Source organism: Borostomias antarcticus (genome assembly GCF_949987555.1).
Source record: "Borostomias antarcticus genome assembly, chromosome: 9".
Classification (NCBI taxonomy): Eukaryota; Metazoa; Chordata; class Actinopteri; order Stomiiformes; family Stomiidae; genus Borostomias; species Borostomias antarcticus.
The window spans coordinates 28,292,196-28,317,958 of NC_140242.1; the positions used below are offsets into that span (position 1 = coordinate 28,292,196).

General features: G+C 46.2%; 2 protein-coding genes across 2 annotated transcripts in view; one reads left to right on the forward strand and one right to left on the reverse strand.

Annotated features, from left to right (window-relative positions):
• LOC311312971 (heparan-sulfate 6-O-sulfotransferase 3-B-like) overlaps window positions 1-12,550 on the reverse strand; it is a gene marked incomplete at both ends in the record, with an annotated part of 102,563 nt that extends 90,013 nt beyond the window's left edge. Inside the window, 2 exons of the mRNA XM_084442978.1 lie at window positions 11,523-11,910; window positions 12,511-12,550. Of these exons, the coding sequence (XP_084299104.1) occupies window positions 11,523-11,910; window positions 12,511-12,550 (428 nt within the window). The remainder of the gene's footprint in view (window positions 1-11,522; window positions 11,911-12,510) is intronic.
• A 1,651-nt stretch (window positions 12,551-14,201) lies between these two features.
• Window positions 14,202-25,763, forward strand: part of uggt2 (UDP-glucose glycoprotein glucosyltransferase 2) — a 45,661-nt gene continuing 34,099 nt past the window's right edge. The window contains exons 1-18 of the mRNA XM_084442980.1: window positions 14,202-14,223; window positions 14,709-14,836; window positions 15,492-15,574; window positions 15,823-15,953; window positions 16,603-16,715; window positions 17,287-17,464; window positions 18,127-18,223; window positions 18,566-18,638; window positions 18,878-18,978; window positions 19,811-19,910; window positions 20,190-20,250; window positions 20,501-20,592; window positions 20,951-21,101; window positions 21,849-21,968; window positions 23,145-23,230; window positions 23,343-23,478; window positions 23,775-23,906; window positions 25,078-25,242. Coding sequence (XP_084299106.1) covers window positions 14,712-14,836; window positions 15,492-15,574; window positions 15,823-15,953; window positions 16,603-16,715; window positions 17,287-17,464; window positions 18,127-18,223; window positions 18,566-18,638; window positions 18,878-18,978; window positions 19,811-19,910; window positions 20,190-20,250; window positions 20,501-20,592; window positions 20,951-21,101; window positions 21,849-21,968; window positions 23,145-23,230; window positions 23,343-23,478; window positions 23,775-23,906; window positions 25,078-25,242 — 1,944 coding nt within the window. The 5' untranslated portion in view covers window positions 14,202-14,223; window positions 14,709-14,711. The remainder of the gene's footprint in view (window positions 14,224-14,708; window positions 14,837-15,491; window positions 15,575-15,822; window positions 15,954-16,602; window positions 16,716-17,286; window positions 17,465-18,126; window positions 18,224-18,565; window positions 18,639-18,877; window positions 18,979-19,810; window positions 19,911-20,189; window positions 20,251-20,500; window positions 20,593-20,950; window positions 21,102-21,848; window positions 21,969-23,144; window positions 23,231-23,342; window positions 23,479-23,774; window positions 23,907-25,077; window positions 25,243-25,763) is intronic.

The window sequence follows — 25,763 nt, forward strand, 5'->3', positions numbered from 1 at the left end:
GAGAGAGAGAGAGAGAGAAAGAGACTGACTCTGACTCTCAGATGGCAGGAGGGCAGGTAGAGGCAGCAGGGCAGGTAGCTCCCTCACTCATCATTCTCTCTCTCTCTCTCTCTCTCTCTCTCTCTCTCTCATACACACACACTGTTAGTGTCAGAGGCTCATTAGATAGTAGGAGAGAGGGAGAGAGGGTGGGAGATATTAGACCAGTGAGATGTCCAGGCCCTCTGCCCTGGTGTGTGGCAGCTGTTGGTGTCAGAGGGGAAGCCTCGTTCAGACTGCATGGTTGGTTGCCATCTCTGAGTCTTCTCTATTAGATGATGGTCAGCTGCCTCTGCAACTGCAGTCATTTCAGCTTCCACTGGCACATTTCCCCCCAGATTTATCTTTTTCAGAACTGATATTTTTTAAGGGCTTATGTCCCGCAGTATGTTGCATTAAATTGTATTTTGTACAGTAGATGGAGATGTGGTCTTTGGCAAATTGAGTTGTTTGTCAGAGTGTTACCTGTATTTTCATTAAAAAAAAGACGACACTGGATGTTATTTAATATTGATTTTTATTTATTTAAGTCCTGTCTCGTTTACCATGATTTGTGTATGACTACTTCTTTGCCATCCCCTTTCATAACCAAATGTGGTCCGATGATTAAATTCTTATGGCTTCTTGATTTTGCTCTCAAAGTGTGTCAAATTAATGCATTTAAATTCACAATGTTCAAAATGTTCTCCTGGTCAGAGGTCCACCCCCCATAGCTACCCAAAATCCTGTTAGAAACACTGGATGCTGCTATAGCATAAGTTCTGTACTGGAGTATATTGTAATAATAGCTGTATCCACAATGCACCTATACTAACACAAAGGACCAAGCGCACAACTTCCACAAGCTCTGAGCTCCAAGGATTTAGAAAGCAGAAGGTTCAACGAGTAGAATGGACTTCACATTTACTCTGACGCAATGGATTGTTTTTTTGTGTACAATGGTAGCTGCCGGTATTTTGGTCGTCATCCAAGCAGACCTCGAATTGTGCTACGAGCAAAAAGGTGGTTTTTGTGTATGTTTTTTTGTACTTTCTCTTCATATTGTGAACGTTGAAATTGTGAAGAACCCAGTTAATATAACAAACAAAAGTTTTAGGATCACTAAGTAGTCATAATTTGTCATCTAATTCCACGTCCTGTAAGAAGTGTGAACATTGTATTTTTAGTTTTAGGAGATGCACTTGTGAGTTCTGGCAAGTAGAAGTACATCGACATATCCTATGTTAAATGCAATTATTGTAAGTCACTTAATGATTGTAATGTAAGGTAAATGTAATGAACAGCTCTGAATCTTTGAAGCTCTTTTTCTCTGCTTAGTGATTTTAGGTGAATCAATATTTACATATGCATATCTTCTTTAAATATATTCAGATTTCAATGAATGAGACATAATTTGGAAGCTTACAATCTGGCTTTCAGACACTTTTAATAGCCCCCCTACCCTATGTCATCGGGTGGGGGGCAATTATGGCATGAGGTTGAACTACGCCTGATGCAGAATGTAAAATAAAATGCATGTTTTTGCACCAGGAGCAATGTACTCATCAAGTGATCCAAATGAAACAATTTATAGAAATTACCTGTAAATGAGAAATGACTTGTAAATGAGAAACACACATCGATAATGTATGTCGTCTACAATAATAAATCACCTACAATACAACCACATATCTGGCCAAATAAGAAATGTCCTTGTTTCACACAGGCAGTATTGTCTGACCACAGCAGGTCAGAGAGGTGGTAAAACTCTCAACCAGCCGTTGGCATGGTTTCAGTCTGTGGCCAGCGGACTGACCTGGTCAGACCCTGGACCAGAGACCACCGGAGGACTCCCTTTAATCTCGGTCTGAGCTGAATCAGACTATTGGAGATTCATATCTGCTGGACCAGCAAGTATTTGACAGCAGTGTCGGAGGAGCTATGCGTCTGTTCTGGCAAGCTGCTGTGCTTTCATTATCCAGAGTGGCTTTTAGAGATAGACTATGAGCTCCATGTCTTAACGTTTCAGAGAAAATAGCATCAAATATGCACAATGGCTCATAAACATGCACAGCTTTTCATTTTCCTGATAATACTTTGATGCCAAAGCCTGTAATCTTGAATCAGGTTTAGCGTCAAAACAACAAAGATGAAGCCAAATCAGTCCACCATTTTGGTGCGTCAGGAATCTAGCAATATGGCACAACAGTGGAACTATAATCTCCTTTAGACTTCACACTGCTTAACTTAAACTTCCTCAAAGCGACAACAGATTCCATGTTCTGAAAGTAAGGACTAACAATGCTACTCTTACTGATATACAGTATGCCTACTGTACAAAAGTCTTAGGTCCCCTAAGAAAATGGTTTAAAGCTATTTATCTGGACGGTGAGTGTTTATTTGCTCATAAAAACACTAAAATCTGTAATCCTGCAAGCTTGGGAAGCATTTACCACAGGACTACTACAATGACACAGCAGTGTACAGTACCAAAGCACATTTTGTGTTCTAAGGGAGGCAACACAAAAAACTTATTTTAAAAACAAGAAATTCATATTTGGATCCATGATTTAATTCAAAGGTTGTTGTTTTTTATTCACAGAGTTCCTCAGATTGTCTTCAGACTGCCAACCTACACCATGGACAGCTACTGTTGTTTTTTATTCTTAAAGCAATACATTGTGATATTTGGACCTTTACAAACATGTCTGGTGCAAATTCTCCAATTAGATTTACTAAAAGTAAGATGAATCGTCCAAACAGTCTACTCAGAAAGATAATACATTGACATTTATTACCTTTTAAAACTCGCGCCCCCGGGACGCAGCATTCAGTCGAAGTGCGCATGCGCAACGTTGTGCTTAAACAAGACAGTAGTAGGTAACTATTCTAACTGATGGCCGATGCCGATGGCCGATGTTTATTTTATTTTATTTTTATTCCCCCTTTTGTGCCAGGGAAACAAAGAAATGATGCCTGCTTTTCAAATGGCCAGTTAGATTTGATGTGTTAAAATCCTTGGCTGTAGTACCTCCTCTTGAAATGTCACTTGAACAAGTTTTACAAGTTGCATAGCGCATATCTTTGTCTGAGATGGTGAAATATTCCCACACGGCAGACATTTTTATTTCACTTTAATTTGAAAGCAAACTACACGTGCGTTTGCAGCGTTACGTCACGGATGTTCTCCGAATCTGCAGCTGGGTAGGCTATGTTTTACAACAAAAAATCCATAATTGTTGCGACATAACATCGGCCACTACCATCGGTGAATGTCATTTTATTTGCCGATGGGCCGATGGCAGTCAACAAGGCCAACATCGGCCGATGCCGATGTTCGGCCGATGCATCGGTGCATCTCTATCTACTACCTCTAAAAGTGTTCTCAAATCACAGAATCATTACTACAGTTCATATCCACTCTTCAATCACCACAACGTTGACTCACTTTTATTTTGAAGATGGTGAACAAGTGCTTGACTGATACCGTTACATCCCCTGTCTAGGTAACACTTAATTATCGGACCAAGTGGATTACAGCTCAGGCCTGCCGGCGATGACGGCTTGGATTAATGACATGTGAAAAGCAATCTCCACACTCGAAGAGTCCAGGGCCCACAAGGGCCCACTCAACTCAAAACAGTATAAACATCCCTTAATAGGGAGGATGGCTAGGCCCAGCCCGCGGGCTGCCGAGGTGACCAGGGCCGTAAATCTAGAAAACTTCTCCTCTACGGGTTCCTCAACGGTGCTTCGCTGTGCCCCTGGACCAGACTCTCGTTGCTACCTCTCGCTATATATCTTGTCGGACCGAGTACAAGGTTCCAAACTGTCACTGCCTTCACTGAGGTAATGTGCAGTTCATGCATTTCTACTGTATGTTGAAAGGACCCTCACCCTCCTATCCCCAAAAGTGCTTATGTATCCTGTCCTTCTCCTCCAGCACTGCAAACCAACATGGAAATGCAGTTGTACATCCTGGGCTTTGATCGTGTACACTGCGAATTGTTCTGTGCTTGGCAAGATTTAAATTCTTAAATTTGGAAATATGAGATGAATTATCTTGTTTTAAAAGTTATTCCCTAGTTTCTATCTTATTTCTAGACTTGAACCATCTTATTTTAAGATTTCTTATCAAGTGAAATGATCTTGCTGCATGGATGAATAATTTCACTAGTATTAAGTTATTTCTCCTCAAATTCAGTATTAATTTCTTGTATTTTAACTAATGTTTTTGCAGTGTACTCAGAAAGCGTTGTGTATTTCTGGAATACCAAAGCCATGGCAGTGAAACAGTCAATGGAAGTGAGGCACAATAGAAAGCAGTGGTTTCAAACCCAGTATTTGCAATCAGACATAATCTAGGTTCACCCTGGCACTGGATGCCCACCCACATGCCCGTCTAGGGGGAGGCCCAGCGGAGGTGTAACGCCGGGGGCGGGGGCGGCGGAGACGGCGAGATATATGCCCGCCTCGGCGTCCGCAGCGGCGAGCGGCACGGACCGTGTGGTAATTGCAGCCCTATCTGCGTTGGCTGCAATGAATAAAATATGATGTGGGGTATTACTCAGACAGGAGTGGGGCAGGAGTGTGTCATCGTGTGCCGTGTGAGTAATAATGGCCCATTACTGCCGCTGCAGGTCGGCCATTACTCTGATTGTCCTGGAAATGAAGACATTGTGAATCTATTCTTTTCCTAATTGTGTGTGTGGGGGGATACTGTAGCAGCTATTACAGTGCAATAGGTGTGGAAGAGCTCAATACACACACACACACACACACACACACACACACACCCACACACACACACACACACACACACACACACACACACACACACACACACACACACCTGTGAAATAGTCTGCAATCAAACGAAGGCAGAATGGCATGCTCCTGTTTTGAGCTTTAGACCAACAGTTCTGGGTTCAAACTTGTCTCTTTATAGGTGTTTGCAATATGGGACCACAAAAAAAATGTGGTTTACTTAAGATTTTATAATTACAAATTGCTTCACCAGCATCTGCACATAATTACTGTGATGGTTCTGCATTAGGAGATGGGATCTCTCTCCCACACACATACACAGTCACATAAGGCACTGCAGAAGTGATACAGCACTAATAACTGATTTCTTAGAAGATATTCTATGTGAAAATATAGAAATATTCACATGAAGGCTACACCAACCCACTCCTTTTTCTGCAGCTATGGAATATGTTAATTGTCGCCTGTCTTTTTTTTTTTTTTAAAGATAAATAGTTGATTCAGTATAAAAATAAGTCTTGTACAATAACAACTGTGGCAAAAAGCATGCAAAGATGCTGACAAAGTCAAAGATTGAATGTCACTGTATCAAAAATAAATAAATAAAGACGATAATTAAGGTTGCGTTCATTAGTAAATCAATGAGACGGCAACTTCTAGCTTGTTACTTTACATGACAAAGTCATCTGCGCTTCTGAGCTTTGATTTGCCGTTTCACCACGTTTGCCGTGTCGCCGTCAATAATTAAAGCAAGGACAGAGTCAATCAGCAACGAGGAAGGCAGAACCGACGGCCGCCCACCTCCCCTCTCTCCCTGCCGCTAGCAGCTAAGGTGACTTCCAGCACACTGTGCCTCACGCCCAGTCACACACTCTCACACACTCTCAGGGGCGGCGTGTGAAAATCGCGCCCAGCATCGTTCCAGCTGAACAGAACGCCTTCTGACCCTGCTTGGCGGGAACTAATGTACAATAAGGATGTCAGTCTCTTCCGGTTCATGAATAAAGCTGGGAGTGAGCTTCTCTGGTGCATTCAAAGGCTGCACTTGGCTTTCCCTCTTTTCATGAGTGCGATGCCGTTGCCAAGAGTGGGTCTATTTTTTGTTGTACTGTTGAGACTTGGGCCATATGTTAGATGTAATCTTCTCACCTCACACCAGCAGCCCTGCTAATGAAGACAGAGTGGAGCAAAAGGTACAGTACATTCTTGTAGCCTGGCTTCGCCAGACCCAATTTACAAAAATGTGAAGGGTCTAAAAATGCTGTGTTTATTTTCAATTTCCAAGGGGCGTTATCATCGGGCGCATATCAAAATACCTCTGGACACAATTGGATAGATCTATAACCAAATAGAACTGCAAGCAGCAATGTGGGGGCCAAGCAGGACGTGCAACCAGCGCAACAAGTGAAACACGCCATAGCCGCATTTGAATCCCTACTGCAGTTTTGAAAATCGGGCATACGGTTCAGAATAAACACACTTCCAACTTTGACAGGTTGGTGGCGCTAGAGAGTTTGTGGTGTTGACAAAGATTTGGTGACAGGGGTCACGGGACTGCCCTGGTGAGTGTGCCAGATGGTTTTGATACATCAAAACGCTACTGAGATATGACCACACTTCCTGTTTGGCCGCTTAGAAGGCGATTTCAATAAGCTGTAACAGGTGAACGCTTTTGAAAATCCAAAATACCTGTAAGATTTTAATAGACATTGTTCTAGAGATTGTGCCTGCCGAGTTTCGTAAATTTCGAGTTTTGCAAATTGGTGAAAATTCCTAGGAGAAAATACATTTTAAGTGTTTTTCAGATAATCTAAAATGGCGGGAAATCAATATGGTGGAAAAAGACAGCACAGGGTGCGTTGAATTCGGCTTGAGCCAAGGATTCCAACGGTACCTTTTTTTATTTTTTTAAATTGGACATACGCGTCAAAAGTTGCGTGTCTAAACGCACCTCCAGCTTTGACATGTTGGTGGCACTAGAGGGTTCGAGGTGTGGACATGAGTCTTGGTGACAAGAGTCATGGGACTGGGCCTGATCAGCGTGCCAAGTTTCACAACTTTTTACCATACGGTTCTAGGGGCTGCCATAGACTCTCATGGCAGAAGAAAGAATAAGAAAAGGTACAAAGCTTCGCTGCTTGGCCCCAATCAGAGCAAGGAAAAGTAGCTTAGTAATTTCACCAAATTGGTACAGTTGTTGTATCAAACCAGCCCCATATTATATACACGGTTGTGAATGTCCCAGCAAATATCTGCTTGGTGGAAATCATTCTGAATGGAAGCTTGGCCAGGCTGATCTGCAGAGAGAAACTGAATGTGAGCTCACGTGATCAGGATGCCAATGCCAGGTTAGGATTCTAGTTTTAAAGGAGAGGAATCTGACTCCTACAACATAGGATCACACTATAGGAAAGACAAGGGTAGGAGCTGGCGTAACACTGCTGCTGCTGAGAACTTCTGGCCAGGTTCTCAACAAGAGAGAATTCTATTGACCATTTCGGGGAATGTTCCTATTCAAACACCACCGTTTACAGTGCCATGTTCTTGGACCAATAAGGCGTTGTCCTAGTGACTGAATGTTCCATTGAAAGGGTCTCTTAACTGCTTGGTGGCCTTGAACAAACCATTTTTGACATCCTGTGAGACATTTTGTACATGCGAAACTATTTGGCCTATAAAGGTGCCATACAACAAATGGATACGAGATGGAGAGAGGGACAGTAATGAGAGAGAGAGCATTCCAGCAGTTTAGTGGAAAACTCAACCCTCTCAACGGAGAGCTTTGATTCCTCCCAACCCTACACAGAGATGAATCAAGTAGGGATGCATTGATTGCAAAATTCTGGGCCTATGCCGATGCCGATGTTTAAAATAACAATCCGGCCGATGGCCGATGCCGATGGCCGATGTTTATTTTATTTTTATTCCCCCTTTTGTGCTAGGGAAACAAAGAAATTTTGCTCCCAACATTTTTCACATTTGCATAATATGTACCTTTATCTATGTGTGAACTATTTCTGGCATCATATTTTAAGATTAGGCTATACATTTTTGTGCAAAGCAAAACGACGTATCCACAGTGTAGCTGGAATGGAACTTTCTGCGGCAAGCGTTTTGCAAGAAAAAAAGCCGTAATTGTTGCAACATAACATCGGCCACTACCATTGGTGAATGTCATTTTATTTGCCGATAGGCCGATGGCAGTCAACAAGGCCAACATTGGGCGATGCCGATGTTCGGCCGATGCATCGGTACATCCCTATCTACTACCTCTAAAAGTGTTCTCAAATCACAGAATCATTACTACAGTTCATATCCACTCTTCAATCACCACAACGTTGACTCACTTTTATCTTTGCATCTGTGCATCCCTAGAATCAAGAGCCATTATCTACTTGCGTGACAAAAGCTGGTGTGTTGCTCTCATAGCCCGCCGGCACTGGTAAATCATGCATCCAGCCACTCTAATATTAACCTGTAGCTCTCCACACGGCGACATGAGAGGACAACTCTGAGGTCTCTCTCTCTCTCTCTCTCTCTCTCCCAGAAGCCCCTGCAGACGCGCCGGCCCGCTCCGCTTCTCTCCTGACTGGCAGCGCGGACCAACGAAAGCCCGCCATGGGACGCCACCCTGATCCGCTCTGACACATCTGACCTTTCCCGGGACGGCGCCGCCGGCTCTCCGCGCCGCCACGCCCTTCCCGGCTGAAAAGGCCAAGCCGCACCAAGCCGCCCCCCCCCACCCCCTCCCCTACCCACACACCCCCGCCGCGCACAGCTACCCCCCCCCCCCAGCCCTCCCACCAGTGGCAGGCGAGAGCCCCAGACAGCCGAAAGACAGCCACTCAGTCTGAGGGCCTCTCGGCCGTAAAACAAGGGCGTGCCATCTGGCAGTGGCAGTGAAATACAACCATGTGCATGCCCCCGTTACATCCTCTGTGGGCTCCTGCTTCCAGCACTCCTGTCTAATCAATTCCGAGGCGAAGATTTCATTCTTTAAATGCTGGAGGTCTAAATAATTTATCAAGTGAGCCGTTACATGTGGACAAGATCACGCCGTGCATCTCGCACTGTGAACTTACAGTATTGCGATCGTTAAAACATCCCCTCATTGCAGAAATGATCAGAGAGTATCGTTCGACTGTGGAGAAAACCACGACTGGGCTGGAAGGGGACCTGTCTGAAACCCTCCTGCACCATCGTCTGGGAGACTGGGGCTGTCATAATGTAGTCAGTTGGGCGGAACGCACAATGGGAAGCAACGTATACGTCTCAGCGGTATCAGTTCCTGGAGCAGCCGTAGCTGCTGGAGGCCCCTGTAGGGGGGTGGTGGTGGTGGTGGGGGTGACGGGGGGGGGACAGAGAGCAGAAGGGGGGTTGTGGTGGTGACGGTGGGGGGGACAGAGAGCAGAATAGATGCTGCAGCTGTTAAAACGAGGAGCTGTCGCATCCCGCGAGCTCCTTCCTCTGAGCGAGGGAAACACTTGGCGCAGCAGAAATAAATGGTGTGCTCATGTCCTCGCAGTTTAGTGCACGATTGTATTTTTCATCTTCAAAGTGGGGAGGGGATTTCTCTTTTACAAACACTGCAATACCAGCATCAAAGGCATGTTTCGCATAACTAATTCCTGCCTTATCTCTATTCTCTGGTTTAAAGAAGGCATACGGTATAATGAACAAACGAGATGCAGGAATTAATGAATTAATGCAATCACTGTTAAAGTTAATTCTATAGTGTGTGTTCTACAGGCAGTAAGTAAGATGAGAACGAACTACAAAGGCTTATTCTCACCACCACTAATATCTGGAAGAGCCTGCTTGCTGTACTGAGTCCATAGTAAACATGACTGTAAACATGAAAGCTATAGATGTCCTATCCGCAGAAAACCGTTAACGGCCGGGATGTTTACTAAACAAGCGGAACACAGACAAGCCTCCTTTCAGCAACACTGACAGAGCACCACATCAGTAGTCTTCTCCAGACTTCAAATATCCAGGAGTAAAGTGAAGGTGTGTGTGTGTGTGTGTGTGTGTGTGTGAGGGTGTGTGTGTGTGTGTGTGTGTGTGTGTGTAGTACGCTACATGTGTGTGTGTGTGTGTGTGTGTGTGTGTGTGTGTGTGTGTGTGTGTGTGTGTGTGTGTGTGTGAGAGGGTGTGTTTGTGTGTGTGTGTGTGTGTGTGTGTGTGTGTGAGTAGTACGCTACATGTGTGTGTGTGTGTGTGAGAGGGTGTGTTTGTGTGTGTGTGTGTGTGTGTGTGTGTGTGTAGTACGCTACATGTGTGTGTGCGTGTGTGTTTGTGTGTGTGTGTGTGTGTGTGTGTGCATGTGCTCGTGTGTGTGTGTGTTTGTGTGCATGTGCTTGTGTGTGTGTGTGTGTACATGTGCTCGTGTGTGTGTGTGTGTGTGTTTGTGTGCATGTGCTCGTGTGTGTGTGTGTGTGCTTGTGTGTGTGTGTGTGCATGTGCTCGTGTGTGTGTGTGTGTGTGTGTGTGTGTGTGTGTGAGTGTGTGTGTGTGTGGACATGGCCGGATGCTGTCCATGGCCGACTCTTAAACCTCTGAGTGGACAGAGACAGATGTCCTCATCCATAGGGATGAAAGTCCTCAGAGGGAAATCAATCATTACTGTTCATCCTTCACCTTTTTCTTAGGTCAAGCTTTGATTAAATTAGAGAATTGATACTGAGAGAACTCCAAAATATATTACAATTCCTGTAGCTCATTTAAAGCAAGTCAGCACAATGATCAACATCTTTTCAAATACGATGAAGGCTGTGACTAAATCGTTTCAATCACAGACTCAGTTATTCAAAATAAAATAAAATGGAAAATAATAAAGTAGGACTATTTGTGACAAGCTCAACCATATTGCAAACATTCCTGTTGAGTAACAGTGCTTCCTAAAGGTCAGGGTTTGTTTGTAAAGGTGTTGTACCAGTAGCCTACAGTACGAGTTGCTGTGCTTTTAGTGGGCTTAAAGAAAATAGAAGGGAGATCAATTAGAGCTTTTACAGCGAAGACATGATGATAAACTGCCCGGGCCAAACACATGTTCTCACAAAAGAAGACTAGTCAGGCTTTCTTTCCATCACGGACACGGGAACATCAGGGTAAAGAGTTCTGGAGGGAGGGACAATGGGAGGATGCCATGAGCGGTGAAAGGAAGCGATGGCCAGCACTGGACGCTCGCCTAATTGCTGGGGCCGTGTCAGGGAAACGGACCGCATAAGCAGACTCAGGCATAACGTGAGCCTACTTCAAAAGTAAACTTCAAAAAATAAGTTAAAATGCACAGTGTCTGGGACGGCGGGTACAATCTACAGCTGAGAAATGTAAATAGAATATTGATTGAGATATCAAAAGAAAGAGCTTGTGTCTTTTACAGGTCGTCTCCAACTGTAAACCAAAGATTCACATCTGAGGCGATTACAAACTCTTGGAATATTAAATTACGTCACTGGCAAACCATTGAAACAAGATCCAAGGGAAGGATGGAGGAAATAATGAGCACCTGACCAAAAATTTGAAGGACAATCTTGAGGACGTGTATTTAGTAGGTTATAGTAGCCTAGGCTCATTTACTTGAAGCCCCCCCCCATCCACCCCACCCCACCCCACCCCACCCCACCCCACCCCACATTGAAATATGTACCTTGTACTTTGACAGTGTTCGACCAATGTCAGTGGCATCACACATCATAGCCTACACGCACGCACGCGCGTGCACGCACACGCACGCACTCAACACATACCTGCGGTTCCTCTGGGCTTCGCTCTTCTTGTCCATGACGACGGGCACACAGTTGGTCAGCTCTGTCCAGTCGGCGTGCAACCCACAACTCCAACCGGTGGAGAACCGGGAGAACAGCCACGACTCATCCTTCCCCGGTCGGTGGCACGTGCATTTCTTCTGCCCCGGCTTGCAGTCGCACGGTTGCTCCAGACGGATATTCCTAACTAAGTGCCTCCCGAATGTTGTCCCTCCGGTTTTCTGAATGTGTAAAAACACAATCACATCATCTGCTTTGATGTTGAATTCCACGTGTCTCTCAAGGTCCCGTTCTGTGAAGTTGAATCTGGACGGGCTGTCCTCCTCCAGGTCCTGATCTCTGTACAAGTCCTCTGCTGTCCGATAGCGAGTAGAAAGTAAACTAACCCCTTTTAAATTGTCCCCGGTTTTAAAGTGGCAAGAGTTGCTCCCAGCTGGGCATATATACTGATAACCTATCATTACAAAAAGAACAGCTAAAACAGGGACCAAGATCAGTTTACTGGATTTATCATCCATCATAACAAGCATTTCATTCCATTAGTGTGAATAATTACACGAGGTCTGCTCAAGAGCTGCTCCTTGATTCATCATCATAATGAGATCTTTGGATTTATAAGTGCCACATGTTGATCGACTAGGTGGTTGTAGCCTAGGCTACTGAGACGGTATAATCTGGTCTAAACAGGTAGCCTACCTCCACACCGCACTCCATAGCTTGAGCAGTTTAATGTGAGGTTGATTTGCAAAAAACCTCACTACATTTGGGTCCTACTTCTCCTGGTGGATGAGCAACTTCCTCCACCAGCCAGCTTTCAGCACAACGACGTCTTTCGTGGGTTGACTAGTTGAAACGAGTCCTGCTTATTTCTTTTTCATCCCACCAAATTTCGATTTGTCCCCAGTCTGAAGAGTTGTCTGTTACATTTCAGCACCACCGACGTCCATGTCTGTACCCGAGGACGCGTGGGGACACGGGCACACCACGCAGCGCATGAAGAGAGGAGCGACTGCGGCTTCCCACTCCAGAGGGATGGATCTCCCTCCTCAGCATCCCGGTCTCATCACTGTAGCCTACAGCCTGTATCCTCCTACAGCCTGTATCCTCCTACTTCCAAGATGCTGTGCCGATGGAGATCATTAGGCACGTTGGACAGTATCGCTATTTGACCAAAGGTGACTATTTCCAGATAACGCCCACAATCATAACTACATGGCTCAGCTGTAACAACTCGATTTTTGTAATAAGCGACGAGATAGCGAGGACTGAGTGATGCCATTCTTACCAACCAATCGAAGGGATTAATGAATGTAATGTCAAATCTTAACATACACTATATAACAGGCTAGATGTTGTGTTCATCACTATAATGAAGGCTATTAGCCTAGTTAAATTAAATATCCCTAGATAGATGGATAGATAGATAGATAGATAGATAGATAGATAGATAGATAGATAGATAGATAGATAGATAGATAGATAGATAGATAGATAGATAGGATAGGTAGCCTAATGTATTGATCCTCAGGGGAAATTGTTGTGTTATAGCAGTAATCGGGACTAATAGGCTACACATTTAAAGTAAAAACACAAAATATACAAACTAAATGCTATACATTCTAAATATACAAGAGTATAATAGTACAAGAGTGTAATAGAATAAACAGCAGTGGGCTAATTAGGATGCCTGTCTGAATCTGATTGTGCTTAAATAAAATAAAAAATAATAAAGAAGCCTAAGATGTGCTGCAGTGTCAGTCAATTAAGTGAGTCTGTCCATGTTGATAATTAAATTAAGAAGTATAGAAGGTCCTCTCCAAAGAGTCGAGCACCCTCCAAGCAGGCTCAGGTCCATGGTCCAGCCAGTCAATGGATGCTACAGCGATCCTGGTCCTACAGGAAGCGCTCCGCTCATTAATTGGTTGCATTAATTAATGATTCGGTCATTAGGAATTGAACACCATGGGCAGATCCAACCTAGACTACTGTCAGCTGGAATAGGATATGATTAATTGGCAGTGTACACCTCAAGTCAGTTTTAGTGTACTGCCTAATTGTGCAGGACATACCTGTAGGTCTAAGTGGTTTATTTTGTTTGATGGTGGCACACGAATCAAACGAGGATGGCCTATACACATTGTTCTTAATCGATATGATCTGTTTTTTTGCAGCCTTCATCAGGAAGCGTGGCTAGATTATGAATATAGTGGATAGAGAATAACAAACTTTAAATGTGAAATAGCCTATTAACACAGTCAGATGATCTGATTGAATCTACTTGCCAGCCTGACTGTACTCCAAATAAATAATGTTATGTACGTATTTTTAAAAAACAAACAAAAAACAAACAACAACAAAAACAAAACATTTTACCTATCACACAGAGATAGCCACACAAATAGCCCATTTGAAAAGTCCAACGGGGCTTCGCCCTGCACTGCGAGCCGTCTATAAATTAGCTGTCCACTACATTGCCTGACAGAAATAGTGTTGCTAAAACTTAATTTGTCTTTAAACTAAGACAAAATTACATCTCCAAAAACATGTGGTATATACCAGCCTACAAATACTGTGATAATGATCCATTTTTCTTTTGAGGTTGTATAGATAAGAACATAAGCTGTGAATAGCAAAGGACCTCTCAATGGCAGCGGCCAGCACCAGCAGGGTAAGGATGGATGCATTATTACATTACGAGTCGCATTGGCATTTGCTGTGGATGGAATTAATGTTGTAACATTTCTCCAATGTAAGAAGCAACTAGTGAAGTCTCACGAAGTAGGATACTAATATTTCCAGATTATTCCCACTGAAAGCCCCGTCCAAACATTCATTCAATAAGCGGCAATCAGGCTTTCACACAGCTTTGTCGTTCAATTTGGTTACATGACTGTCCTTCTTGAAACGAGCCTATTTCTAATCGTTTCCCTGCCCCTGCGAATACAGGAAATCGACATATGCCGCATGTTATTATTGTATATAATAACATATGTTATTATTTCACCTACACTGATATCAGTCACCCTTGTGTCCACTGGAAATGATACCACCGCTACGTGGCATATAGGCACTTAACGGTTGCTGAGATTGGACAACAAACAACTCAGTCATTTCCATGTACTGATGGATTCCCTCTGATCTCGCCAATTACAGAGAATGAGAACCATCTTATTCATGTCTCTGTTCATACTGAACACCCAACATGTCCTGTCCGCGTCGAAGGGAGTCTCTGCCGGTCTGAAGGCGAAGTGGAGCATGACTCCTTTCCTCCTGGAGACAAGGTAGGATAGTCTTTCCAGGAGCCAATCCTAATTTACACTCCAACTGTGGCATAATATCTCAGCAAGGCTACACATCCGTCGAATATGCTCTGCTAGTGCTACACTATAGCTTAGACCAATGTTTTTAATTTCTGGAGCTATCTTATTTGATCAGCATTGAAACACAAATGCCCAATATCTGGTGTGGATGTTCATCACACACCTTTCTATAGATAGATACATTGGAAACACCAAGAGGCCAGAGATGCATTTGAACTTATTATACATTGTTTTGAGTTAGCACAACCAGAAGCCAGTGTAATGGTATTAGGCCTAATCTGGTCTGCGTTGCGTTGCATCAGTTCGACCCATGTTAAGGGCTTGCCCAGAGCGGGATTCGAACCCACGCTCTTACAAACTCTACTGCTTGTGAGACGGAGGCACTGATAGTTGCACCAATAGGGGTGTCCCTTTTGGAGGCACTGCCAGTGCTCCTTTGGGGAATGAGTTTACCAGCTACTCATCACCACTACCTTGGACTCGCTCCACGTGGGCTTATGAGGACCCACGATTCCCCCAGTTACTCCAGCCAGTTATCTTAAATCCCCAAATCATAATACTCTTACACTTTCCATTGCTGTTATTTGCATTTTATTCCTATTTTTCTTTTTTAAAGTGAGTTCATTGGAGAGGATGGGAATGAGAAATTCTGGCAGTTTGTTGACACAGTGAAAGAGTTAACAGTATACAAAAATGGAGGTATGTACTTTCTAAAATGTACTGTTAAGTAAACAAGTTTTTTTTTCCTTCTCAACACTATTTAGAACATCTGTCTGAGTTGTATACAGTGAATGTCCAACTGAGATGGAAAACACCTTTGTAATTGTCTCATTAAAGCTTAGAAAATAAATGAATAATTTCCTAGGAGAGGACTGTGCTTCCGAGGCACTGTAATTAGTTATGGATTTCGATTTTGAATTAATTCTCCACTCATTGGCGCTTTGCAGAGTCTGTGCGCTCATATTACAACTTAATCATCAAGAAGGCTGGCCAATTCCTGTCAGATCTCCAGGTCAATCTCCTCAGGTTCGCCCTGTCTCTGAGAGCCTACTCACCAGCGGTCTCTGCATCCCAACAGGTATGCCATGAAATTACATTACATTACAGTCATTTAGCAGACGCTTTTATCCAAAGCGACTAACAATAATTGCATTTCACGTAGGAAAAGCCAGTGTACTACTACTTGCCAGAACTCACAAGTGCATCTTCTTTCTAAAACAAGTGACTAAGAGCATAATCGAGTGCTGAAGGCAAAGTGCAAGAATCGCAATCTAAAGTACAGTGCAATATAATATAATACAATAAGTGCTTAGGAGGGAGGATTGTTGTAGTACTTCTTGAAGAGATGAGTTTTGAGCCTGCGATGAAAGATGGGCAGTGACTCTGCTGTCCTGACATCAGTGGGCAGTTCATTCCACCACTGCGGGGGCCAGGACAGAGAAGAGCCGTGACCGTGTCGATCGACCGCAGGGGCCTCGGAGTGACGGGGCAACCAGTCGCCCCGAGGTAGCAGAGCGTAGCGGTCGGGAGGGGGTGTAGAAATACTGTATGAATGACTTTGCTTTCATTCATGTGTGGTTGCCACAGCAAGCATTTGGGCTGAAAACATCACTAGTGTTATGAAGTGTATCTTGTCTGTATAGTCGGCTGCTTTTGTGTGTTGGAGGTCTAAGGGAGCGCGGTACTGTAGCTACAGAAGCGACTACTCCTCTCTCTGCTCCCGACAGATAGCTAGTGATGAGCCACCGCCTGAGGCCTGCCCTGCCTTTGTGTCCGTCCATGGCCACCGTAGCTGCAGCACCAAAGACGTGAAGAAACTCCTGAAGGCAGCTGCAGGCAGGTAACACTCAGCCTCGTCTTCATCACCTCCTCACACAATCGACCGTTCAACAAATGTTCAACAGAGCCTGCGCTTTTTGGCTACACTAGTTGATATTACTGGTCTCATTCGCCTTATTCACCTCAGCTGCCATATTGGTCAGTCTGACTTAATGAGGGGTGCGGATGCGGAAGTGCCGTTGTTTTCGCGTTTGGAAATACATCGGAGTGAATGCAGCTGATGGCTAACTATGGCTCATTCACCTCCATGTATTTCCAAACGCGAAAACAACGGCAGTGAAAAACAATCAGAGTCTGCTAATGATGAGTTTGTAACCCCGGTAGTGTATTCAGCCTGTTATTTTGACTATTTCGGTTCTTGAAGTGGTGTTTTTACAGTGAACTTTTAACATTGAAGTCAACGGGCACTTCCGCACCCCAAACTGACCAATATGGCTGCCAGGTGAATAAGGCGAATAGTTGGTGACACTTTTTTAAGTACATACTATAAGTAGTTACGATCGGTCTGTTTTTTTCTCTTTTTTTGCAGGACTACACCAGAACCTCTAACAAGATTTTCATTGTGTTTGCAGGCCTAGACCGTATCTCTACAAGCACGACCACAGATACCCAGGACATAACAAGACCCAAGTCCCAGTAGTGATTCTCTATGCTGAGATAGGAACCAGGACGTTCGGCGCCTTCCACAAGGTGCTGTCGGAGAAGGCCGAGGAGGGCTCACTCTTCTACGTGCTGCGTCACTATGTAGCGGTGAGTTGTAGACCGGCTTTCCGGCCGGCCTTTATAGCTTATACTCGCACTTTATGTATTTTCCTCCCGGCTCTATGTTGGGTTTTTCTGCAGCAAAATCCACTCCACTGTGTGCTGCCGTTGGATTTAATGGGCCGTGCTGTGTTCCGAAAGTGTTTGCGCCGTGGAAAGAGGGAATCGTTCAGAGAGACTGTTGCAGTTCTGAGAGCTACAGTCACAAAAGCCGAGGTCATCGGGGCGCCTAAGCGAATGGATGGTGTTATCCGCCACTGTTCGGCGGAAGAAAAACAGAACCGTGGGAAGTTACCGTCTGAATAACGGATGGTCTGACTCGGTGTGCGGCCGCAGAAATGTGTTCTTTCCAGAGATGAGCCAGGCGGCGCCCGGCGTGGGAGGGAGAGGCTGCGCGTCGAGGCCGCCGTGGGCTTTGAGAGATGCGGGGAAAGGCTTTTGATCCCAGGAACATTAGTGCCAAGGTGAAAGTGTCAGAAGACAACCTGTAGGGGGCTTGTTATGTCCGCTCACTGAGAAGAAATAAGGATTGCTGGCCGTTTCATCGCCTTCGTGGTTTATGTGGTGAAGTCTTTTTTTTGTTATTCATCCAGTTTTGATCTGTTCTTTTTTTCATATGATATTCTCTCTGGGTGTTTTTTTATTTCCAGGATCCAAAGCCGCAAAAGATGCTTTTGTCTGGATATGGTGTAGAGCTGGCCATTAAAAGCACGGAATACAAAGCAGTGGACGACACCCAAGTCAAAGGTGGGCGGCTGTTTGTCTGTGGTCCTTAAGAACATTCTGGAAACTACTGAGAAGAGTAACGTTACAATGCATGTCATTATGAGGACACCACAAACTGTGCAGACTTTTAAAAGTAAACTAAAGATGTATCTTTTTAGCCTTGCATTCCCGTAAACCCTGTCCCCTTCATATTTTATTCATTATTATTTTCTTTTTTGTAGTATTGTTGTATTATTGTGTTCATTTTTATATTGTACCTTTGTTTATTTATTTTTTTCTCTATTGTCAAAGCACTTTGAATTGCTTTTGTGTACGAAAGGTGCTGTATAAATAAAAGTTGATTTGATTTAATTATCGTCTTAGATTCGAAAGCTACTGTAAACACTGACGAGGATGACGTTGACGAAGTCCAAGGCTTCCTTTTTGGGAAATTAAAGTAAGTCTATCCCTGTTCAAGAGGTTTGATCAATTCTGTAATGAATTATCAGAAGAATGCATGTTAATTATTACTGCAGATAGTCTGTATATAAAATGGCGTAACTTAGGACCTGAAAGAGCCTTTATGTAAAATGGCGTAACTTAGAACCACGAAGAGGCTACTTGATGCATCAATCAAACCTACATGGTGTGACAGTGTGGTTGGTATAAGAGCCACCTCCTCATCCTCCTCCACAGGAAGTCCCACCCAGAGCTGGAGGAGGAGCTTGGGGAGCTGCGCAGGCATCTGTTGGAGAGCACCGACGACATGGCCCCCCTCAAAGTCTGGGAGCTCCAAGGTACAGTACTCTGGCACCCTCAGTACTGCCTGGGTTCATGTACAGTAGGTGGGACTGGGATCTTAGCCTTTACTGTAGGCCTTGAGGCATTTCATGACTATGAGGAGGGGTGACAATTTGATGAATGGGAAGGAAATGTAAATTGTAGCATTTTGTGCTTAAATTTCCCAATGTCATTAAGTCAATACAAAGGTTCTGTTAAGCATAGGCTCTGAGCACCAAGGTTGGGTACACGCTGTTCTCACCTGTATTTGTATTTTGAAGAGTGGAATGGAATGGAAATAAGCAGGGTTCTTATTCACCCATACGTTAATGAGTTCTACACAGCGTGGAACTATATGCCAAAAGGGAATATCATATTATATAATCTCAATTAACTCTTTAAAGGATTTGTACTAGTTCGAGATTGGACTGAACCTGGTCCACAGTATGAGCCTGTCCTTCGTCTGTGTGCACGTTAAAGTCGCACTGAAATGAAAAAAGCATTCTGTCCCATTTTGGCTCACATAATTGGTCATAGTGTTCACCTATTCAACGATGTATGCCAAAAAAATTACTAAATTCTACTTTTGTTGTAATCTTATATCAAAGTATATAATTTCTTACTTCCTGGAAAACGGTAGGTCACGTGCAATGACGACAACAGGTACCTTAGATTTTAGGCCAATAATCTCACGACATCCACCCGTCAATCAACGCTATCCTTCAATCAAATTCCTCTAAACATATGTCCCACCCTCATAGCTTGTTTGCGTCGGAAATACGTCAAACTACGGAAGTTAGATGATCTCAAACGTCCGTTTCAGTGCGTGTTCCCCGTTTCTCCCCTCAGATCTGAGTTTCCAAGCCGCGGCCAAGATCATGTCTGCCCCCAAGTTTGAGGCTCTGAAACTCATGAGAGACCTCAGTCAGAACTTCCCCAGCAAAGCCAGGTAACGTGAGACCGAACAACCCATCCTCTCTCGCCGTGTGAAAACCAACTGCCGGTCTGTAGACTGAACCCGATCTTCCAACGTTGGCACAGCCAGCTTTTATGAGGAGCAACCCAGAGATGCTGAGTCAGACTTGGAGCTGGTGTTTACAAGGACTCGGCTGTAGATATACCAGCTGATAGCTCACGGATTCGGGAGATTAAAAACGGGCTTTTACTGCTCAGCGGGGAAGTGGGGGAAAAGCTGATGGTGACTGTACATGTTTTACTGTTCCCACAGATCACTGACAAGAGTGGCCGTAAACCAGGAAATGAGAAAAGAAATTGAGGAGAACCAGAAGGTGTGATGTCATAAGCAGCATCCTGTCAGAGGGCCAGGAGTGTCTGCTATAAGACTGCATGTTGTCTAATGGATCTTCTATTAAGGGTTAAACTTTTATAGCCTTCACAACCATCCCAATTCTGTCAGTCCAGTCTTACTGTGGACGAACACACAGGGTTGACCGGTTGTACTAGCAGACTGTATAATGGAGGCTTGATTGGCATTGAACTAGCTCAACTAGACTAACTGCCGCCGGTGTGCTGTTGCAGCGTCTCAGCGAGACCATGGGGATCCACCCGGGAGATGGAGGCCTGTTCATTAACGGGCTGCACATCGATCTGGACGTCCACAACCCCTTCAGGTAGGAGTCTGGTGGGGGGGGGGGGCAGCCCGCTCTCTGCTTCCTCCCCGGGGGGCGGCGCTGAACTGTGATCCCTTTGCTTCGGGCAGCATCTTGGACATGGTCAGAGAGCAGGCCAGGCCCCTAACCCTAACCCCTAACCCCTAGCCCTAACCCTAATCCCTAACCCCTAGCGCTAACCCCTAGTCCCTGGCCCCTAACCATAGCCCCTAAATCCCTAGCCCCTAACCACTAACCCCTAGCCCTAACCCTAATCCTTAATACCTAGCCCTAACCCCTAGCCCCTAACCCCTAGCCCGCTCCCTGCTTCCTCCCCGGTGGGGCGGTGCGCTGAACTGTGATCCCTTCTCTTCACCAGCATCTTGGACCTGGTCAGGGAGGAGGCCAGGATCCTGGAGGGCCTCCATCGCCTGGGCGTCGCGGGCGAGAACCTGGGCAAGCTGCTCCGTCTTCCCGTCAACCGCGCGGAGGACAGCTACGCCCTAGATATCCGCCACCCGGCTATTATGGTGAGGACGCCGGGCGCCAGAGTGCGTCCCGCAGAAGTGACTCTTCTTTTGGGATCGCAGGTGCTTTGTCTTGAGCGCTGGCAGCGGGGGCGCGGATTAGAGGATCAGTCATTAGAGTATTGCGACCGTCCAACCTCTGCCAAAAAACCTCAATTATACTGCGGAGGGGAAGCCAAGGAGAGCTATTAAATTAAAAACCTTTATTTCAGCCTCCCCTCGGCCATATTGCTGCGCTAAAAAGAGCCAAAATAATGGATGCGACATTCATATTTAATTGGAAATTATGTATTCCTTCAGCTAGGTTTGCCATTTTCCTATTAGGCTTTTCAAATCTATCCCTCAGTGCTGCTGGTCTGGGTGGAGGGATGGAGGGATGGAGGAGGGGAGGTGGCGGAGGGAGGGAGGGATGAGAGAGGAGGGGATGAGGGAGAGGGAGGAGTGTTCGTAGGACGGGGGGAGCCAGGTGTCCCTGGGTGATTCCTGAAGGTCTAAAGAAGAAAGTGCTCTTAGTATCAATTTGGGCAGTATTGGATTATTTCCTGTGGCCGTCTGCATCCCTGCCTCCAAACGCCGCTCCACACACACACACGCCACGCCTCCCTCTCTAGGGTTATTCAAGTGATATTGAAACAAATTGGATTTGATCCGTAAGCTTTGAAACGGCGCCGGCGTCCTCGCCGGGATGTATGGAGAGCGATCCGACTGGCCCCGCGTGACCGGTGTGCTCTCCCGTCTTGCGTCCTCCAGTGGGTGAACGACATCGAGAGCGACGCGGTGTACCGGGCGTGGCCCTCCGGCCTGCAGGAGCTCCTCCGCGCCACCTTCCCCGGGGTCATCCGCCAGGTCCGACGCAACTTCTTCAACCTGGTGAGTCCCGGACGGCTAACCCTTAACCCCTGACCCCTAACCCCTAGCCCTTAACCCCTAGACCTAACCCCTAACCCTAATCCCTAGCCCCTAACTCCTAACCCCTAATCCAAGAGCCCCTAACTCCTAACCCCTAGTCCTAACCCCTTACCCCTGGCCCCTAACCCCTAACTCCTAACCCTAAGGAGGGGATAGTCCATCCCTCCTAGTCAGCTGAACCGGAGACCACGGGATGGACTGTGATCATCGCGTCGTTTTTCTTTTGAGGCTTTGAAATGAAAAAAAAACGTTCATTGTTTCTCGCCTGGGCTGAGGCGACAGCGCGTCTGCGTTAATTGATAATCAAAGGGGTTTATTAGCTGAGTAGCCAAGCTGGCAGCTGACTCAACGTCCCCCCCCCCTGTGTGTGTTCAGGTGCCTCACCGCCCCCCCTGTGTGTGTTTAGGTGCCTCACCGCCCCCCCCTGTGTGTGTTCAGGTGCTGCCTCACCCCCCCCCCCCCCTGTGTGTGTTCAGGTGCTGCCTCACCCCCCCCCCCCCCCCCCCTGTGTGTGTTCAGGTGCCTCACCGTCCCCCCCCTGTGTGTGTTCAGGTGCTGCCTCACCGCCCCCCCTGTGTGTGTTCAGGTGCTGCCTCACCGCCCCCCCCCCCCCGTGTGTGTTCAGATGCTGCCTCACCGCCCCCCCTGTGTGTGTTCAGGTGCCTCACCGCCCCCCCCCCCCCCTGTGTGTGTTCAGGTGCCTCACCGCCCCCCCGGTGTGTGTTCAGGTGCCTCACCGCCCCCCCCCCCCTGTGTGTGTTCAGGTGCTGCCTCACCGCCCCCCCCCCCCCCCCCGTGTGTGTTCAGGTGCTGCCTCACCGCCCCCCCCCCCCCCCCCCCCCGTGTGTGTTCAGGTGCCTCACCGCCCCCCCCCCCCCTGTGTGTGTTCAGGTGCTGCCTCACCGTCCTCCCCCTGTGTGTGTTCGGGTTCCTCACCGTCCCCGTCCCCCTGTGTGTGTTCAGGTGCCTCACCATCCCCCCACTGTGTGTGTTCAGGTGCCTAACCGCCCCCCCTGTGTGTGTTCAGGTGCCTCACCGCCCCCCCCCCCCCCCCCCTGTGTGTGTTCAGGTGCCTCACCGCCCCCCCCCCCCCTGTGTGTGTTCAGGTGCCTCACCGCCCCCCCTGTGTGTGTTCAGGTGCTGTTTCTGGACCCGCTGCAAGAAGACAGCGTGGAACTGGTGAAGCTGGCCGAGCTCTTCTACAAACACAAGATCCCGCTCAGGTGCGTCACGCTCGTCACGCGCTCCTCCGCGCACCTGTCGGCACCACCTGACGGTGACTCACCGCTCATCTGAAACCTGAAATCATCACGTCTCTCTCCCCGTTCCCTCCAGAATCGGCTTCGTGTTCGTCGTCAACGCGGACGACGAAGTCGACGGTTCCTCCGACGCCGGGGTGGCGTTTTTCCGTCTGCTGAACTACATCGCGGACGAGTACGACGTGCCCCAGGCTGTCATGTCTATGATCTCGGTAAGGAGCTCTTCTCACGCGTGTTTACATCCCCCCGTTTCCTCCTGCTCGACGCTCCTAGAGCTACTACAGCGCGACCTTTGCGAGTTTGCGTCTCTTCGACGCGCCTTAGAAGATACAGCTAATTGCGGCGTGCGCGTCGGCTCCACTAGCCGAGACGTTATTGGAGCAGACGAGTGAGGAGGGGGGTCACCCGGGGCAACAGCGGCCCCTGGCGCGGGATATCGACTGCGTCTGTGAGGTAATGGAGAATGATGCTCACCTCACACTGACCCTTTTTTTTCTCGCTCTCGCAGATGTACAACAAAGTAGACCAAGGCGAGACGCTGTCTGTCGATACCGTGTCCGCCTATCTGAAGAGGAAATTCCCCAAGGCCACGGCCGACAGGATTCTGGGTGTGGATTCTGAGTACGATGACAAAAGACAGGTACAGTACATAATGAGAAACGCAGCTGTAGCCGTTTCAGAATACCCAATTAGGGATGCACCAATACCTGCTTTGACTGCTGATTGAGCGCTGAACTTGGAAGTGTTTGCCGATAGTATACTGTTCAAAAACACCAGACAGTCCCTGGAAACCGTAGAGTGGTTCTAATGCCCGAACAAGTGCAATGCCTGATGCTAATGTTCATTATATAACTTCACAGCAGGGCATTCTGGGAGATATGCGAGGCCCTGTGTGAAGTAGGCATTGCGGGGCCTTTATGCTCTATACATGCATGTCTTTTTTTCCACATGGCACAAAATACGCACATCATGCATCTTCCAGGGTCGTGACGCAGCCGACCATACGCTGCACGGCTGAATATAGATAATATAATATAGGCCCTACTAACAGTATAGTATTTAGATTTGTTTACACTTAGGATTTAGGATGTATATAAATAAGCAGTCATAGCCTAGCCCAGTATAAGCAGTCATACCGCATTTAAAACACGCTATTGATATGAATGCAGAAATGTTACTCACCAGCAGCAGAACTATGTGAACATTTCCCTCCTGACTTCCTTGCAGCAAACTCAGAAATAATGTCATTGTAATCCAAGTTGTATGCAACGTCCTTTTCAATTGCAAGGATTGCAAGTCCACACAGTCTCTCCTGGGACATGTAGTCCACACGTAGTTCTTTATGAGTTTTAACTTTGAGAAACTGCGCTCCCCAGATGCAACTGTGACAGGGATGGTCAACAAAATTCTAAGAGCAATTTGACAATTAGGGAAGGTTCCATCCATCTTTTTAAGAAAGCGCTGTGTTTCCAGTGATGTCTTGGTTCCCTCAGGCAAGTTAACTTAGGTCACGTAAGGTCACGTTAGGGAAAAACTATACTAATCTGTCATCGCATAGTCTACCAGTAGGCTACGCTAGATTTTAGGTCTATGATTGACTATGAATGAATTTTTATCACGTGTGTACCATGTCAAAAGTTATTAAAGCAAAAAAATGAATACAAAAATAAAATAAAAATTCCTGCCTGATGCGAGGCCTTCTGAAGGTGCGAGCGCCCCCCCCCCCCTAGCGCCGGTCCTGGTACTCCTGTAATAAAGTGTTGAGTCTAGGCTCTAGGCTGCCGTTGATGGCGTTGTGTTGGGGTGTTCAGGCAGGGGCAGCCTTCTACAGGAAGAGTGGTTTGGGCGCGCTGCCGCTGGCCCTGTTCAACGGCGTCCCTCTGAGCGCCGACGAGATGGACCCAGACGACCTGGAGACCGTCCTCCTGCAGCGCATCATGGACACCACCAACTTCCTCCAGAGAGACGTCTTCATGGTAAGAGACGTTCCCACGATCGACCGCTCATTTATCTACTTTTCTTCCTGTTAATGTAGATGTAGTAGTAGTAGTAGTAGTAGTAGTAGTAGTAGTAATAGTAGTAGTAGTAGTAGTAGTAGTGGTGGTAGTAGTAGTAGTAGTAGTAGTAATAGTAATAGTAGTAGTAGTAGTAGTAGTAATAGTAGTAGTAGTAGTAATTTATTCTTCGTTAATGTAGTAGTAGTAGTAATTTATTCAGTCTTTGGCAATTCACACACATAGGCATTGAATGTAATATAAAAACCAAAACATAAGAGTAAGACTGAAAAGGTGTAGGCTGAAGCCATAGCTTATAATGCCTATTAAATCATAATATAAAACAGTATAATATTTAAACAGTAGCAAAACAGACAAAACAACATGTCAGGTAGTTACTGAATAATGACCTAGCTGAACTGTTTACTGAGGTAAATAAACTGTGTATTTACAGTGTTGAGGTATTAATGGACGGGGTGCTCTGTGTGTGCTCTGTACACGGA